At 42.9% G+C, this 15,799-nt stretch overlaps 2 protein-coding genes across 5 annotated transcripts in view; one reads left to right on the top strand and one right to left on the bottom strand.

The window, feature by feature from the left end:
• Positions 1 to 15,799, top strand: part of LOC144473146 (E3 ubiquitin-protein ligase MIB1-like) — a 122,124-nt gene that overhangs the window by 99,443 nt on the left and 6,882 nt on the right. Inside the window, exon 1 of one of the 2 annotated variants that reach the window (XM_078186767.1) lies at positions 3,848 to 4,114. The exons of the other annotated variant lie outside the window; for it this stretch is intronic. The gene's annotated coding sequence lies outside the window, so the exon portion shown is untranslated. Of the gene's footprint in view, positions 1 to 3,847; positions 4,115 to 15,799 lie in introns of those variants that run through there. 2 annotated transcript variants of the gene reach the window in all.
• On the bottom strand, positions 236 to 1,856 carry LOC144472427 (tRNA pseudouridine(38/39) synthase). 3 transcript variants are annotated; one of them, XM_078185508.1, is made up of 2 exons: positions 1,103 to 1,204; positions 236 to 998 (listed from the first exon to the last, which is right to left on the bottom strand). In XM_078185508.1, exon 2 carries the CDS (start codon positions 884 to 886, stop codon positions 257 to 259), a length of 630 nt encoding a protein of 209 aa, XP_078041634.1. In that variant the 5' UTR covers positions 887 to 998; positions 1,103 to 1,204; the 3' UTR covers positions 236 to 256. The 3 variants fall into 3 exon arrangements, with proteins under 3 accessions (XP_078041634.1, XP_078041632.1, XP_078041633.1); XM_078185507.1 differs by having other exon boundaries at positions 292 to 472; positions 529 to 1,856; XM_078185506.1 differs by having other exon boundaries at positions 236 to 1,856.

Genomic DNA, 15,799 nt, shown 5'->3' on the forward strand with positions numbered 1-15,799 from the left:
ATTCGATTCGAATAAATGCAGAAAAGCATGGGAACTCGAGGTAAGTAATTCATTTGCATTTTTAACATTCGCACACTCCGCAAATCATTTTCGATTCAATTTTGAACGAGTATGTAGCATCCCAAAAGATACGAGGTGTCCTTTGAATGACATTGAAAAACGTAATTTAGTCTAAATGTTTAAAATTGAGGATAGGAAATTATTGTATAATTTATTGACTTAAAATGTTCTGCACATTTCTTTTAATTATTGTACATCATTCTTTTCTTTTCCTTTTGTTGTAGTTTTCTATCTTGGTCTCCAAACTATCACAGGTGACTCTCTTCATTAATGGTTGGTAAATCCTTGATTGCACACCTAAAAGCAGCGAGTCACTCTGAGAAGCTAAATCATTAGAGTCCATAATCGTCTCTAAATCAGACAACATGTTTTCTATCATAGCAGATTTGATTGTGTTCATGGTCCAATCTTTCTGCAATGTTTTTATCGTGGTCATTAGTTCTTCTTTATCATTGTACCACTCATTACCTTCATATTCGCAATACCAAAGGTTCAATGGTAACTCATGAGCCATATTGTATTGTGGTTTCCTAGGGCATTTAACAATGTCCAAAAGTTCCATAACAATTTCTGGTTGCTCTTTTCCTTGACCAACAAGTAATAGAATTCCCATCAAACAGCGAATCTGATGCCACAAGAATGCATGACTCTTTATATTCATTTCACACATATCATATGCTGGAATGTTTCTAAAATTTGCTCTATGCAAAAATACTTTTGCATCGAGCACTGTTCTTTTGTAATTGGTGACTCCATTTGCTACGTCCATTTTACAGATATTGCGAAAATCATGCTCTCCTATAGCGTATTTCACTGCCTGGTCCATGGCTTCTATATTCAATCTTCCTCTTGGAAAAAAATACTTGTACGTTCGAAATTTGCAGTCAAATCTTGCAGAGAAATCTTGTGGAACAGGACACCATGCAGTGCATCTTATGCTAGAAGGTAGTAACCTATTCAATATCTTACAATACGGTAGTTCTTCGTTTAACTTGTGTCGATCTTCAGGTTTTAATCTGCTTCTTATATCAATTGAAATTACCTGTGAGAAAGAACTGACACCTTTGTCTGTTCTACCACATCTATGGTAATTTGAAGTTTCTCGAGATTCTATACAACAACTTTTTGTCAATGCAGCAAATAAATGGTCTTCTATGGTGTTGTTGATACTATCTTGCACAACAAAACCATTGTAATCCCATCCGAGATAATAAAATTTTAGAAGAATGTGTCTTTTATCGCATTTTGAGAAATCAAATGGCCTTTTTGATTTAACAGCAGTATTGAGTTTTGATTTTTTGTTTAACCTGTTAATTGTAGCCTTTAATTGTTTGTTATTTTCTTCTAGTCTTATTATTTTTTCTATCAATTCGGATTTGTCAAGTAGTTCTAAATCTTTTATTAAACACATTGTTTGTTTGTTTTCTGTCGACATAGTTGATATCATTCATGTAATTGTTGTTTTCATCGACTGTTTACGTATTTACCGAAACACCGTTCACGCGAGTATCTTGTTTACTGCTTATGATAATGTAGATATTGTTTATTATTAGCTTTGATGCAGATATGTTTACAAAACAGAAATAACCTGACACATATCATTACGTGCTTAATTGTCTGTACTAATAAACAATCAAGTTTTAGGTTATCGCAACAATCACGAAAGCATATATCATGTGTAAATATTATATACAATGAAAAAAATGTACAAATAGTTTATACAAATAATTAATAGTTTATAATTGATTATTTACAATTCGGAATAACTTATAGCTCTTAGTAACGTATAAACATTAACTTCTTTCTAGAGGTTAGGTTAAGACTATTGTTTTGACTGTTTCTAGCGCCACGATACGGTTCCTACGGCGAATTACGGTAGCAAACTGACATGATCCATGATAAAAGCGAGATCTGCAATTACATATTACCAACATAATTTTATTAATAAATATATAAATTTCAGGTACGAATATTTATGAATTATTAACACAAATATAAATTATTGAAAGTTGCAGTATACAAAATTGGTAAAGTTGAAAAGAAATGACCTATGCAAAATTAGAAGATAAGTTTATTCAAGTTTCTACTTTAGAATTATATTTATTGTTTGTCACTTATGATAATCGTTTCTCTTCAATTTTGAAAATTTCAAATTTACCACGTAAAGATGCATATGATCGGTAAAACAGTTTTCCCGGGCTTCAAAAGTACAGTACCTGATGAATCTATTTTTATAGCTTTACGATTAACTTGGAACATTTATTTTTAACTTTGACAAACTGTTCAACAAATCAGATAATTTATAAATAATATATATATATATATATAAAAAAATAAGATATAAATTTATTGATATAGGGTACAGTGATAGTAAAGTGTTCAGCGACTTATTTGGAGTAATTGAATCGAGATTGATACAATATTTTGTGATCTACTGTTAACAATACATTTATGATTCAACTGTTGTTATGTACATTGAATACTTGTAAAGAATAACGCATCAGCAGATATTTAATTATTATTTATACATATTATTTATACAGGATGTTAGAATACATTGCAGTAACTTCAGGATCAGATTACGTTTGAAATCTTGAACGAAGTAAAAATCTTCCTGTTGTACTGTGACTTCCGATCCTCCGGTTGTCGGCATGGACCGGATATAGATCTTGTAACCGGAGAACTCATTTATGGAAACATGGCGGCGTCCGAACGCACGTCCTATTTTTGACTCGTCGAAAGACGATCTTCTTTTGGCTTCCTGTTCCCATTCTACCTGCAATAAAATTGACCAAAATATATTAAATTATACGCTTCATCAAACAAGCACAATTAGTCCTCCTTCAAGAATATAGAAAGATTCCACCCCTTAGAAGAATATAGCATTATTACGCTCCTTAAAAGAATACAGAAATATCACACCTTAAAAAAACATAGCAAAATTGCATCTTTTATAAGAACATAGCAAAGTCATGAACTTAACAAGAATGTGGCAAAACTGAAAAATTAATTCAAACATAGTAGAACTGAAAAATTTAGCAGAATAAAATGCAATTATAAAATCTACAGAAGTGACGATTTTTTAAATTTTATAGATCCTAAATTTAGGCGGGGATTTTAAACAGAGAATTCTCACTTACCCAAGCAACCCTCACGTGACCATCGCACTTCCAATCTGGAATCCGGGAACTACTTACAGAGAAAAATTGTTACAGGAGGATTACCCTCTCTCCAATTATTCTGGAAACACTTTTCCCTCTCACTGGAGTCTTCTTCCATCTGCAAGAATAAAATCTAGCGCATGCGATCCGGCTCGGCGTCTGGGAGCCTTAAATAAAGCTGGCGACCACATGGTAGTCACGGCAGGTCAGTAAATAGCGATCAGGATCGTCCACATGGACGCTCGAACCCATGGAGAGCCGTCTATTTCTGACTTGAGCTCGGCTGCCAGCGGATACCCTAACGCTAACGCAATCCTCTTGCGAACCAAAAATACCCCGTTCGGCCCATCCGGGATAGGGTCTGCCACTTTCTTCGCGAAGGTTCCGCTCCCTGGACTTCGTAGTCCAGCTAGGTGTCCTTCGACGATAAACCGCGGGAATTTTCTGTTGCAGCAACTATGTTCTTGTCAGAGAGTTTGGAGATAGATGGTCACCTGGGCGCAGCTCCATACTTCTTTACATTCCATACGTCGCATTCACTATGGGAAGTAAGGAAGCACGGAACAGTGGCCCGGCTTAGGATCTCCCCTGATGAGTCTGGTCACTTGTAGTACCTGGGGTTGCGTAATCCACTGATAAGTTATCACCAGCCGCCTGGTTAGAATTCACTAGTCAGACTTAAAGATCGGTTGGACTAAAGCTGAGCAAATTGCAGGATGATGATCGCTGCTGATCGCGAGACGAAACGAAGAGGAAAGGCTCCTGACCGGCCGGCTGCTTCAAACTGAATGCTACCAGCGGTTTCAGAGCACGCTTTGCCTCGCGGAGTCCTCTAAAAATGGCCGCGCCGATCCCATTGGCCTCCGCGTGTTCGTCGCCCCCCAAAGGCACATGTAAGCTTACACTTGAGTCTACCGCGAGCTGTGCCGGCTCGGCTCAGCTCCGCTCCCTCGCAGCGCATCGCGCCAAATTTGTCTTTACCCGAAAATAGTCAGTCCCACGGCTGCCACCACATGGCGACTATTCCTGGCCCAGACTCGAGTGATAACTTACCCAGGCCTCTGTCTCTCTCTCTTTCTCTCTCTCTCTCTCTCTCTCTCTCTCTCTCTCTCTCTCTCTCTCTCTCACTCTCCCTCTTTCTCTCTCTCTCTCTTTCTCTCTCGACCCCACCTAGCCCCCTGCCGACCCTCTCTGCGTGATTCTTCTTCTTGGGCGAGACCATGCCTTACAAAGACGTACAGAGAGCATAGGATGCGTCCCGACGTCGTTGAACGGGGAGTGATGTCGGTGTAGGGATGTTACATCTTTTGGAGATTCGTTTATGGGTTACTGAAGTTTCAAGATGGCTTTGGACGAGCTCTTTATAATGAGCTCTAGAGCTAGTATTTGTTATGGGGTGGATTATGGTCAGGTGCTTGACGTCTGGCCTCTTGGAAAAGCAAAGAGAGAACAGAATCTGTTGGTACTTGTTGCAAATTGCAGTTGAATTGTCGTTTTCGTGCCGCTGCCATTCTGATGAATGCCAGCTTGTAGGAATTATTGTGGGATTTGTGGACGAGGTGGTCTTCCTGATAGCACAGGACATATACATCTAGGAATTTTGTAGCTAAGACTCGTGTAGACTTTGTGTACAAAATGAACACATAAAGTCAGGGAATCTGTCATATGTTTTCCAAAATAACTAACAAACTAATAGAACCAGAAGAACGTGTTACGTACAAAAATTGCTCTTCTATTAGCAGAGGATGGGATGGCATAAAGAAAGTTGTTAAAAGTCTATGGATGACGACAGTAATTTGCCGAAACCAATTTCCAAAAAGAATAACTATTAATTGCTCGTTTAACACTACATTGTACAAGTGCTGGAGACTGGCCAGCGACGTTATTGCTGCAAATAACGTTCTATAAATAATACTTGCGACAAACGATCTTGCTAGCCAGCTCGCCAGCGCTTCGAACACGAGTTCTGCCGATTCGAACTCGTCCCTGCTACAAATTAAACAAGGTGTAAATGTAATTGTTATTCCGTAGAGATTTTTTATGGGGAGGTTGCACTGGCACGCCCCGCGGCCAGGATACTACCAAGGCGTGCTACCATTTTATTATCAGTTTGAGATACACGTTTCATTAGGTGTTCGCGACACCGGCCATAAAGTGGTAGTTTAAGGGAGTTTAATGGGATCAATTTAGTTATTTTGAGTAAGCACGTTGCCAGGGGGGGGGGGGGGGGGCTGTTTAACAGAAAAATGCCAGCGTATAAAAGACGTTAGGGGTTAATGGTGTCGTTTGACAGTTTTACTGCGTCGCGAGCTATGGTAATTTATGCAGCGACCTAGCTTAATTTTTCAATGTTAACGGAAGTCTCCGGCGGGGATTTACCGTGGCGGATAATTATTGTCCTTTGAAGCTCTGCGCGACGCCATTTTTTTTCAATGCTGAAACTAGAGCGAAATTTGAATTTGACGGGTTCCCGCCATTTCTGGTGACGACGGGGGTGGTTTTTGCATTCAGTACGAACGATTCCTTTAAATTCATTGCTGCAAAACTACGAAAAGCGTTGACAATATTCTAATTTAATTTTGTTCTGGCTTTCGATAATTAGATCTTTATGGTAGTTACATCGTAAAGCAATAAGTTCGACCAGTATGATCACGCGTAGGCTATTTCGAGTACGAAATTGCAGATGAGATGATAAGCGTGGAATGCAAACGAGTTTCGTTCTTCCGCCAGAAGTGGTTGCCAAATATTCAACTTAAAATATCATTGTACATAAATAATGCTGGATATGTGGAAGGGCGGACGGGCACGAGCGCATTGACTACCTATCATACGGTTGACGTAAAGCGATTGCACATTCATGAACATAATTTATTTTCATCTGTATCCTAGATCTTAATCTGCAATTTTATAAAGCACGATATTAAGATTTTAAAAATTGCAAGCAGTGTGACTTCACTTTAATTGATTAAGGGAGGAAGGGGTTGATGCCTGTAGTTAGGGTATCGAAAAATAGCGAAGAGCTTGTTAACAATTGATCGAGGCAATGTTTCTATTTATAACAATGCCGCAGAAAAATTCAATGGCATTCTTTACAATCGTAATTGGAGAAATGGAGAGGGGTTCGACGATAATAATTCCCGAGGTCAGAATGTTAAGAAAGGCGGAGGTGCGCGGAGGGCATGGCGGGTGGGGGGGGGGGGCAGAGGAGGGTAAGAAACGTCGATTTTCTTTTGCGGAAAGTTGTCTCTGCCGTGGCGTCAGCGCGACGCTCCAAAAATAGGGGCTGTATTAGGCCGTAAGCCTGTAGTGGCTCTCGTTTTCGCACGGCTCACCGGACCGAATGCGAATGCATCGTCTTCGGCTGCTGCCAGTAATTTTAGATACGGGCGGAGACGTCGCGACGCAAGAGCCGAAGGATTCCTCCTCGGCATCGAATGGAGAACAGCGTCGCGACGCTCTAGGAAGCGTCCGCGCCCGTCCTCCACAAGCATCGTCTTACACAAGCATCGTGTCCAAAAGCTGAGTTTCTTCGAAGTCATTTAGCGTCGAGTACATAAAATACGCTGCTAACGGGGAAGTCGAGTTTCGTATACACCGCGAAGGAGGAAGTCCGAGTTTGATGCGCCCTGCAAAAGCGAGAAGTTGAATTTGGCATGCGCCGCAAAGGGGTGAAGCGATGTCTCTGGTCTCCGTGATGAATCCTCTCGAACGAATCGCGTTATACATTTTTGTTTTTTGCGTTCTCGCTGTATGCACGACGCAAAGATGATTAGATAAAGTTCTGAGACAGCCACGGGCTGCCCTTAAGTCTTTAACCGACGCGCCACTAACGCGGGTAAAGGCTATTTTCAACGGCGAACTCGTAACCCGATACACACATCGGCCGGACGGAGTTTGTCCGTGTTTCTATAACCAGAGAATCACCGGGAAATGGTTCAACGTTGCTTTAATGAAACGTTAAAGCGCTCCCTCCCCCGCCGCGGCTTTTCAGACTCATTAAGCTCGGTCACCGTTCCCCTAAAATTAGCTATTTTTCGAACAAAGACGAGCGCGCGCATTGTTTGTTATCATATTGGTTTGTTAAAACCTGTAAAAGCCGATGTGCAATAGTTTTAAATCTCCGTTTCGAGTTCACTCGTTGCAGGAGATCAGAGAAACGAAATGCAATGGCGTATGCATTCGGGGGCAACGAGTGCAGTTAATTAACGTAAACTCGAAGCGAAGAGGCGGATATTAATTCGAAACGTCCATTAGCGTTTTTCGCGGCGAAAGAAAGCAATGAATCGCAAAGCAAAGACGTCGCCGCGGGGGGCCGCGGGAGGCACCGCCTACTCAAGTCATCCAAAAGCGAAGAGCCGCTGCAGTTACGCGTGGCTGGCGACGCAAACAAACTCATTATTCGAAAATAACGCAACATCCCTCGCCGTTTCTCGTTTCCGTCGAGTCGTTACGATGAGAAATAGGTCGAGCCCGGCTTCGGAGCTTTCATCTCGTTGCTGGACAACACGGCTCCCGCGCGAAAAAGTCATGCGAATAGAAAATTGGAGTTCACCGCGAGCTGAATGGCTCCGGAGAGGAGGTGCCTGGTGTGGGGGGGGGGGGGGGGGGGTGGGGGGGGGGGCAAGGGTGGGGAGGCTTCGGTGAAATGAAAATGTTACGTCGCCCGGGCGTCTCGAGGATTACCGTTCTGTATTTTAAGATCTTATTTAAGGTCCTCCCGGTTCCCCCTGGTAATCTCGCTGATAACGTGAGAATTACCAGCTGCTTTATAAGGACAACGCCGCGTAAAGACGTTGTTTCCCTCTTGATCCCCGGGTTCTTCCTCCTTTTCCATCTCCGGCCCGGTATTGTTCGATTCTGTTCCGGGTAATTCTGTTTTTCAACCGACGATCGTTAGACTCACCTGGATCAGCATTAATGCGACGCTACTGGGTGACGTGTACTTATTGTTACCGGGTGTGGCTGCAGGTTTCTTTTCCAAGCAAAGATCATTTTTATAAAAACCTTGTGTGCTTGAGCTCGTCATACTGTGCCAACGTGTCTCACGTTTCTTTGTCTTCGAGAAAGTGATACTTTCATGAGAAGCATAAACTTGACAATTAATTCGATACACTTGGGGGAAAGATATCGAGTTCTAGTAAAAGCCACGATGTTCTAGGACGTCCAAATTATGTTCTCCAATTTTTCGGTCTCGATGGCATGGCTAGTTTTTGAGTGACAGTTGTTTGAAACTGGAACCGGCTCGGAGCGTGACATGCGAGTGCCGCGTATGAAGTGTGACAGCGGAGTGTTAAAGTAGGGAGGCGTTTGGGGGTGTGGCTAGCTCGCGGGCGTGGCTTTCGAGGGTGTAGATTCAGCGTGACAATCTCACGACTTTGAACCATTATCTAATTATAAACAATAAAGCCTCTAAACCATCAAAGAAGTTGTGCGAAGCCGTCTTTGTCGACTTCGCGCATAGGCGTAGCCGCGGGAAGAGCAACCGTCCGTTCCCTCGCAGTCGCACCTGTGATTTGTCCACGGTGTCGTCATATTTCAACACGGAAGTCATTTACGTCGCGGAAAAGTTCGTGGTTGCCACCCCCCGCCGCTCGCCATCCGCGTAACCAACTCCTTTTGCAATAACTTTTAAAGGAGTCCGGAATTAATATATTTTTTCCGAGAGCCGGAATGGCTGGCCGGGTGCCGCGGTCGGGTATTGAACGCATAAATTACGCGGCTCGAGCCAAAGTGCTGCGATTGAAGTGCTTCTTGCCCTCTCCCTCCACCCCCGTGGCGCTTTTTCCTCATGTTCGGTCTCTCCTCCATTCCGTCCCGCCTCTACACGGAGCCAGAACTCCGCGGATGGAATTAGTTGATAGTTGTGATTTAGTTTTCGTTCAGGTACTCTCCTCACCATCAATATCAACACCGCCGTACTGCCTATCAATCGAACTTCAAATAATCTGTACGACGTATGCACTTGAATATCTTTGACATGAAATTGTGCTTGAGAGCAATGAAGCCACGCCCGCTAAGAGTGGTCTTAAACAAAGCCACGCCTACCCAGTGTACTCTACAGAAATGAAATACGATGATCGATGATAACTTATTTATTCGAGTGATAGAAAAATGAATTGTAAAATCGAGGAGAGGTGGAGCGCGAAGAAACAAAAATTGGTTTCGCTTTGAAATTGTAATATAAACATTTTGCGAGAAATGGAGGTTGATAATATCCTGGGAAAGTTGTTACAAAAATTGTTGGAAAACGGTGAACGACGTTAAGAGTGTAATTGCAGCGGCAATGCAATCACGGTCCATGGCCGGTCGGGTCTTTTTAGCCGTAGCAAATCAAGCGTATTTAACAACAGAGCCACGAGGGGATTGCCAGTGTCGACTGACAATGTCGACGGTTGTGCATCGTTGAAAGTTCCATTAACCGATCCCTAATTCACCTTTTCCACTAAACAAATCGCGAATCAATAGGAAACGCGCGGCCCAGTCAACCGATTTACACGCTCCGGTCGTTTGCTGGCTCGAATCTCGCCGACGAAATCGATATTATTGTTTCGGCAACCTCGCCGTTCGATCCCCAAACATCATTATCAATTTCTCGAACGATTCTTTAAACTGTTCTTCGGACCGTTTCGTAACATACGAGCGCGTTAATCGGAGTTCGTTTCAGGAACAAGTTTTGAAAAATTATTATCAATTTGACAAATAACTTTTCGAGCCGTTTAAAACGTTCTATAATAATTACAGGTGATGCAGAAATGATTAGAATTCACGTTGGAGAGAATTGTCTGGGAATTGCTGAAATGATTCCAATAATTGTTTGAATGAATGCGGAGAAAAGGAAATTATTATGAAGAGAAAAGTGGCTGCAACATTTTCCCAGTGATCCGTGAGAGAATATATTTCTCTGGGCTGCTGTTGTTTAATGAATTATCGATCATGAAGGAGGCAGGGAGGATTGTTCTTTCCTCGGGAATTTATCCGACGCTCGCGGGGCCAGGAATTGAAGAATTGAAGAATTGATGGACAGGAAGGCACGGAACGCGAAATTGAAGGTTTATTTATCACGCGGGACCCTGATCGAACCGGCTCCTCCGCGCGAATGACTGATAGGAAATCCGAAAACTTCGGAACAATCTCCTCACTCCGGAGGAAGACGCATGCGAGCGTACGAAGATAAATGGAATCCACGAGATAAACCGTTCCGCGATTTAGGGTTTCGCTGTATCTATTTGTTTACTCGAGATGTTACGCTGACCTTTAAATTAATTTAGCGTCGAAAGCAATTATCGTGCTCGCCGGTGATAACAGGCGATTTCATTAATCGGGTAGACATTTTAACGAAAGCTAGCTGCTCTCGAGCCGTATTAACGTTAATTATATTACTTACCGAGAACTCCGTTACGATAATAATTTTAATTTATGGTTTAATTTGTAACTTAATTTTTCACCGAAAACTCTACACCGACGTTTATTGAGATTCTAATTCAGTAACAGAGTGATTATTGCAACTTGCCAAAGATTTTATTAGAAACACAAATTGATCCTTAACGAGTTTGCTTTCTAAATGTTTTGCGAATTGTTGCGTTATGAGATACATCCTGAACGGATTGGAAATGTATCGTAGCCTTGAATGTCAGTTTGTGGTTTTTAATAAGAGAGGCACACAATTGGCCGACAATAAGAGCATAGCCGCGAATAGGGACGTTTACCTCGTTGGACTTTAGACACTCACGTGTCTACTGCAACTGTATGCAACTATGTATATGCATTTGCGTGCATTTCATGAGGATCTTCGGAATGGTGCGAGACAAAGATGTTCGCGCGAGTCTGCTGTTTCATCCGGCGTTATTAATTCTTTCTCTGCGACGGTTTCTTTCATTGTTTAGACTCTCATTAATTATACCGGGTGACTTGAATTTTTGCCAACAAACTGCAGAAAATGTAATTTATGCTCGAAGATGGGAGATAAAAATTAGGGGAAATTTAAGTAAATATTGAACGCTGCGACAAGTATGACAATGTGAGAATATTGTGCAATCTTAAACGTTTACGTTGCTTTCGTTGAGGTAGACTGCAAAATGATCATAGTAATCCCGGAGAGTCTAATCGAAATTGTCGATCGATCGAACAAGATGATATTTGATCTATCGTAGCTTGCCGAGAAGATGTTGGAGAATTGTTTAATTGGTCTAATTTTAAAGGGAAGAGTTTCCATTTTTAATGAGCAGAAGTTCTTTTTTCTGAGGATGTTTTTAAACAAAACATATCAGCGAGAAAGTGCAAGATAATCATATATCTAAAAATTAAACATTTTAAACTTTATCCAATTATAACAGTGTTGAAAAAAATCATAAGACTGTTTAATATAGCTCAAAAGGCCTAAGCAGCGCCAACATATAAAATTTTTAAACAACGAGAAATCGTATCTCATGTATCCCAGCGACTAAATCCGGGTGTAAGAAGGGTTATCTTTAACCAATACTTGCTTCGCCGAAAATAATCGAATAGGAACGTACTTAGGCTCGTTGGAAAGCTCGAATCCTCCCCTTTCGACTCGTCTAAGGTGCAATCATAAGCTCCAACCGGCTCAAACTTGATCACTGCGGAACTGGAGCTCGGTAACGGCCATAATCTAGAATTCCCGGGACGGGTCGATAGAAAAATGGATCACTGCGTCCATTCACTGGACCATCACGGTGGATCGCCGATGTCGTAGACAAGAAAAGAAAGATCGTGGGACATCGGTGTATATGTGTCGGTGCGTCTCGCCGACGAGCCTAATTTGCCCGCGAGAAAATCTCACCGCGGATCGCAGATGCGGATCGAAGTGTTTTGTCGGGGCCCAGGTTGCACTGTGTCAATTATATTTAGCACTACGCGACTGAGTCACTCGCGATCGAGCAGAGACCGGCGGAACAGTGCACCGAGCGCAGAAGAGTGCTGCCGCAGACCCTGCGATGATGCCCCGTTTGTCAGTGACTCACTGAACGCGCGATATACGTATGCATATAATGCACATGTAAGGTCGGGCACACGTGTAGGATGATACCGATACGACGGCGACGCCGAGATTCGAGTATCGGCGCGAGTATGTTGAACCGAGCCATTCATTGCCCAGATCTGGATGCACGCTGGCCACGCGATGCACCGTGCATTCGCAGAAACACCGGAATTTCGGGAAACATTGTTGCAGCCACGGGGAAAGGATTTAACCCTTCAGGATTTTAAATAGAACGTGGTGGGAATGTTTGAGCTCCTTTAATTCCGGAAACAGTGATTGGATGGAGGTCTAATTATACTTATTTTCACGGGTAAAGATTCTAGTTTCCACTCCAGGAAGCTGTTTTTGTTAAGACGATTTCTGGCGAGTCAGTAGGGGGAGGAAGCGAACCTAGTATTTATGGATTGGAAGTTATTAATTGGAATGTTTGATTTGGTATAACTTCGTCAATAATTATGGGATGAGGATCTATTTTAGCTCATTTTGAAGCTTGAAGATCCTAGTTTAATACATCCAAGTGCTGATGTATTTGTAAGATTTCATTGATACTAGAAAATTGAATGTTGCGATCGCTAACGTCCAAGAATTGGCTCTTGAGTGCATAATTGTTCACATTTGTTATAATGCAATTCTGGAAAGATCGCAATATCTTTTTTACGACTGAAACTGGTACGTTTATGAAGATTAAAGTCTACCCTTTGTAACGAGTTCTCGAGAATTGACGTACGATTTTTTACAATGGCGTTACTGTATTTTGAACGCAAGTAAGCTGAAAATGATTATTTTTCTACGATCGTTTACATCAAGCCTTTGTAGGCAGCTTAGAATATTTTTGTAACGATTGAGATCGGCGTAAACTTGTAAATTGAAATGTCCTCTGTCCAGCGAGCCCATAAAATCTCAAATATTGTACCTTTGGCCGAACCAAAATGGGAAATTCGCTGCGGACTTTTACGACGACGAAACCGTATATCGAGTGTTGTACGAGTAGTACGGCGACGGTTTCGAATCGAAAAAAAAAATGGCGGGAAGTCGGAGGAAAGTCGATAGATAGTTGGAGAGTGGCAGGGCGCCGGTTTATCTAGCATTCGCCGTCGAGCAAATTGCAACACGATGCGACGTACGGTTGTGCATGTCACGGGCTCGCATCTAACAGAACGAGACACCGTGTGACAGCGACATGTTCGATATTTGAGCGCGTCACAACACGTACCACGGCAGAAGATACGTCATACAGGTGTCATCCGCAGCGACCGAGCAGCGGGTGACGTCACGGGGACCACGATATTATTGCGATCCCGGACCAGAAAATGTTCTATCAATTAATCCGCCGCTAACTCGCTCAATCGCGCTAATTTATGCGCGTATTGCGCAACGATGCCCGCGCGTTACCGCCATGTTTGCTCGGACGCCGACTTTAAAGTGCACTTCGCTCCAAGGACGAAGCAGTTCTGCAAACGAGACAATATGCCTTCATCGATTTTAATAAACAACTCGACGAATCACCGACGGAACCGTCGTTTCGCTGCCGACGATGCTTCGACCGCGATTACCAACACCACTCAGTATGTTACTTCGACTTTTACGGTGACGTTGCGAAGGGCGGACATCGATCTTCTACTTCATGGCAGTTTCAGTCATGCGAGATATTCTTTAAGCCCGACGTAAAAGTTCGAAGTCAACAATTCAAGAAAAAGTATCGTTTTCAGCTTCCGCTTGTTCGAAGCGCGCTGACGCGCTTGTAAAAAATCGCAGCTTGATCGTCAAGGGCTTGTCGCGAAGGGTGGATGTCAATCTTCATTTTCATACCGGATACAGTCGTCAAAAGAATATTTCAACTTCGATAGAAGGGTTTGAGGTCTCGAAACTTGAAAACCAAAACCCATCTCAGCTTTCTGTTATTCTAAGAGCAATGAGACGCTTATAAAAAAAAACGTACTTCAGTTTTAAGGGCTTTGTACGAAGAGTAGACCTTCGATCCTCAAATTTATGCTAGTCCGGGTCGGAAGAAAAATGTTTGGAGTTCCGTGGAAATTCTTGAACCGGAACTTCTCGCGGAGGAAATGCACCGTCGGTTGTCCGTCGTTGAATTAAATAAATGCGTCAGTGTTTGGGAAGCGGATATTCCTGGACCGATTGCATAACGCTCTAATTTCTGGAGACGTCTCCAATTTGAGAGGATTTCCTTTCCACGAGCGGCCACGTTCCCTCGGCCATGGTTGCGCCGACTCGGACCCCATGGACCGAGTTTTCTTGAGGCCATAGGCGGAAAGAGACGTGACAGCTGTCCCCCTCGAGGACCTCCTCGAGGCTGCACCACAGCAGGGGAGGGGATGGGATGCAACAGACGTGCATATGTTTTTGTCGTGAAACGGTGCACGTGTTTCGACTTGTCACGTACACATTCGATAACCGTCAGCTACCGTTTTCCAGCTAAACTGCGAAACTTGTTTCAAATCTAGGAGCTGTCTATTAAAATTACCTGCTCTCTCTCTCTCTCCCTCTCTCTCAGCTGCTCGTGCCCCTGCCACCTTGGTTCCTTAAATACATTTTCAATTGCATCAGGCTGCGTAGCGTTCGACAAAAATGCAGCTCGACTCTACTTCCCTCAGATCTCCGTCGCCAGCGTATGCAACATTCGATTTTCCCGGGCAAGAAAAAATCGTAGAGAGCAAAGTGCCTAGGGGTGATTATAGCGGAGGTTTTGAGCTTCAAAATAAGCCAAGATTCATTGTTGTATGATTTTTTTACAGGAAAATATGCTTTCTCAAATATTAGCGATACTTTGACAGTCGATTTTTAATCGCGGGGGTAGTTTACGAAAATCAATTACCCAAGACGCGGAAAAATTTCCTAACAATGATTGATCGAGGACGTTGAAAGTAGAGACTTCGCTCTTTAAAATGAGTTAAATCCGATCGCTGTACGATTTTGTCTCACGAAGTTACGATTGCTTCGAAAACGGTGTTACTCTAAAATTGCTGATTAAAGCGAAACAAATTGGAACGCGTCCATAATTATTTATTCATCCGGAATCGGCCGTTGCGCTCCGACATTTATTTTCTGAACGATAATATTTGCATGCTCGCGGTCCCAATCAATAGTTCGAACAATAAGGAAAGCAAATTGATCGGGTCAGCCGGCTCAAACAGAAAAATACTGTTTGCCCGATTAACGCAAACAGTCGATTACTCGCGGCCGGTTTCGGTATAATTGTCGTTTTATCGCGTGGGATCGATTTGCCCGTCGCCTAACAGCCCTCGTCCGCCATTTTATTCGATTTCTCGGGGCCGTTACACGGTTTTACGTCTGCCGGTTCGCGCCGGGAAGACCATCAAAATTTTACGGCGCCCCGGCCCGCCGTATTTTTCTCTTTTTCCCTTTTTTTTTTTTTTTTATTATATTAAGGCGAGCCCGGGAAACGGTCGGGTGCAACTGCAACTGCAATCACGGGCCGCGAATCGGCCGATTTTATTGGTATAAATATTCAGAAGGGATCGAGAGCGGCCGCCATTGTGTCGATAGCCGTAAATTGATTAACTGACCCGGAAGTCCCGCGGAAAATATTCGGCCAGGCTTT

Source organism: Augochlora pura, chromosome 7 (assembly GCF_028453695.1).
Source record: "Augochlora pura isolate Apur16 chromosome 7, APUR_v2.2.1, whole genome shotgun sequence".
Classification (NCBI taxonomy): Eukaryota; Metazoa; Arthropoda; class Insecta; order Hymenoptera; family Halictidae; genus Augochlora; species Augochlora pura.

What these genes read in the sequence shown, in the direction of transcription:
- LOC144472427 (XM_078185506.1), bottom strand. Translation starts at nt 1,507, where the DNA reads ATGATATCAACTATGTCGACAGAAAACAAACAAACAATGTGTTTAATA.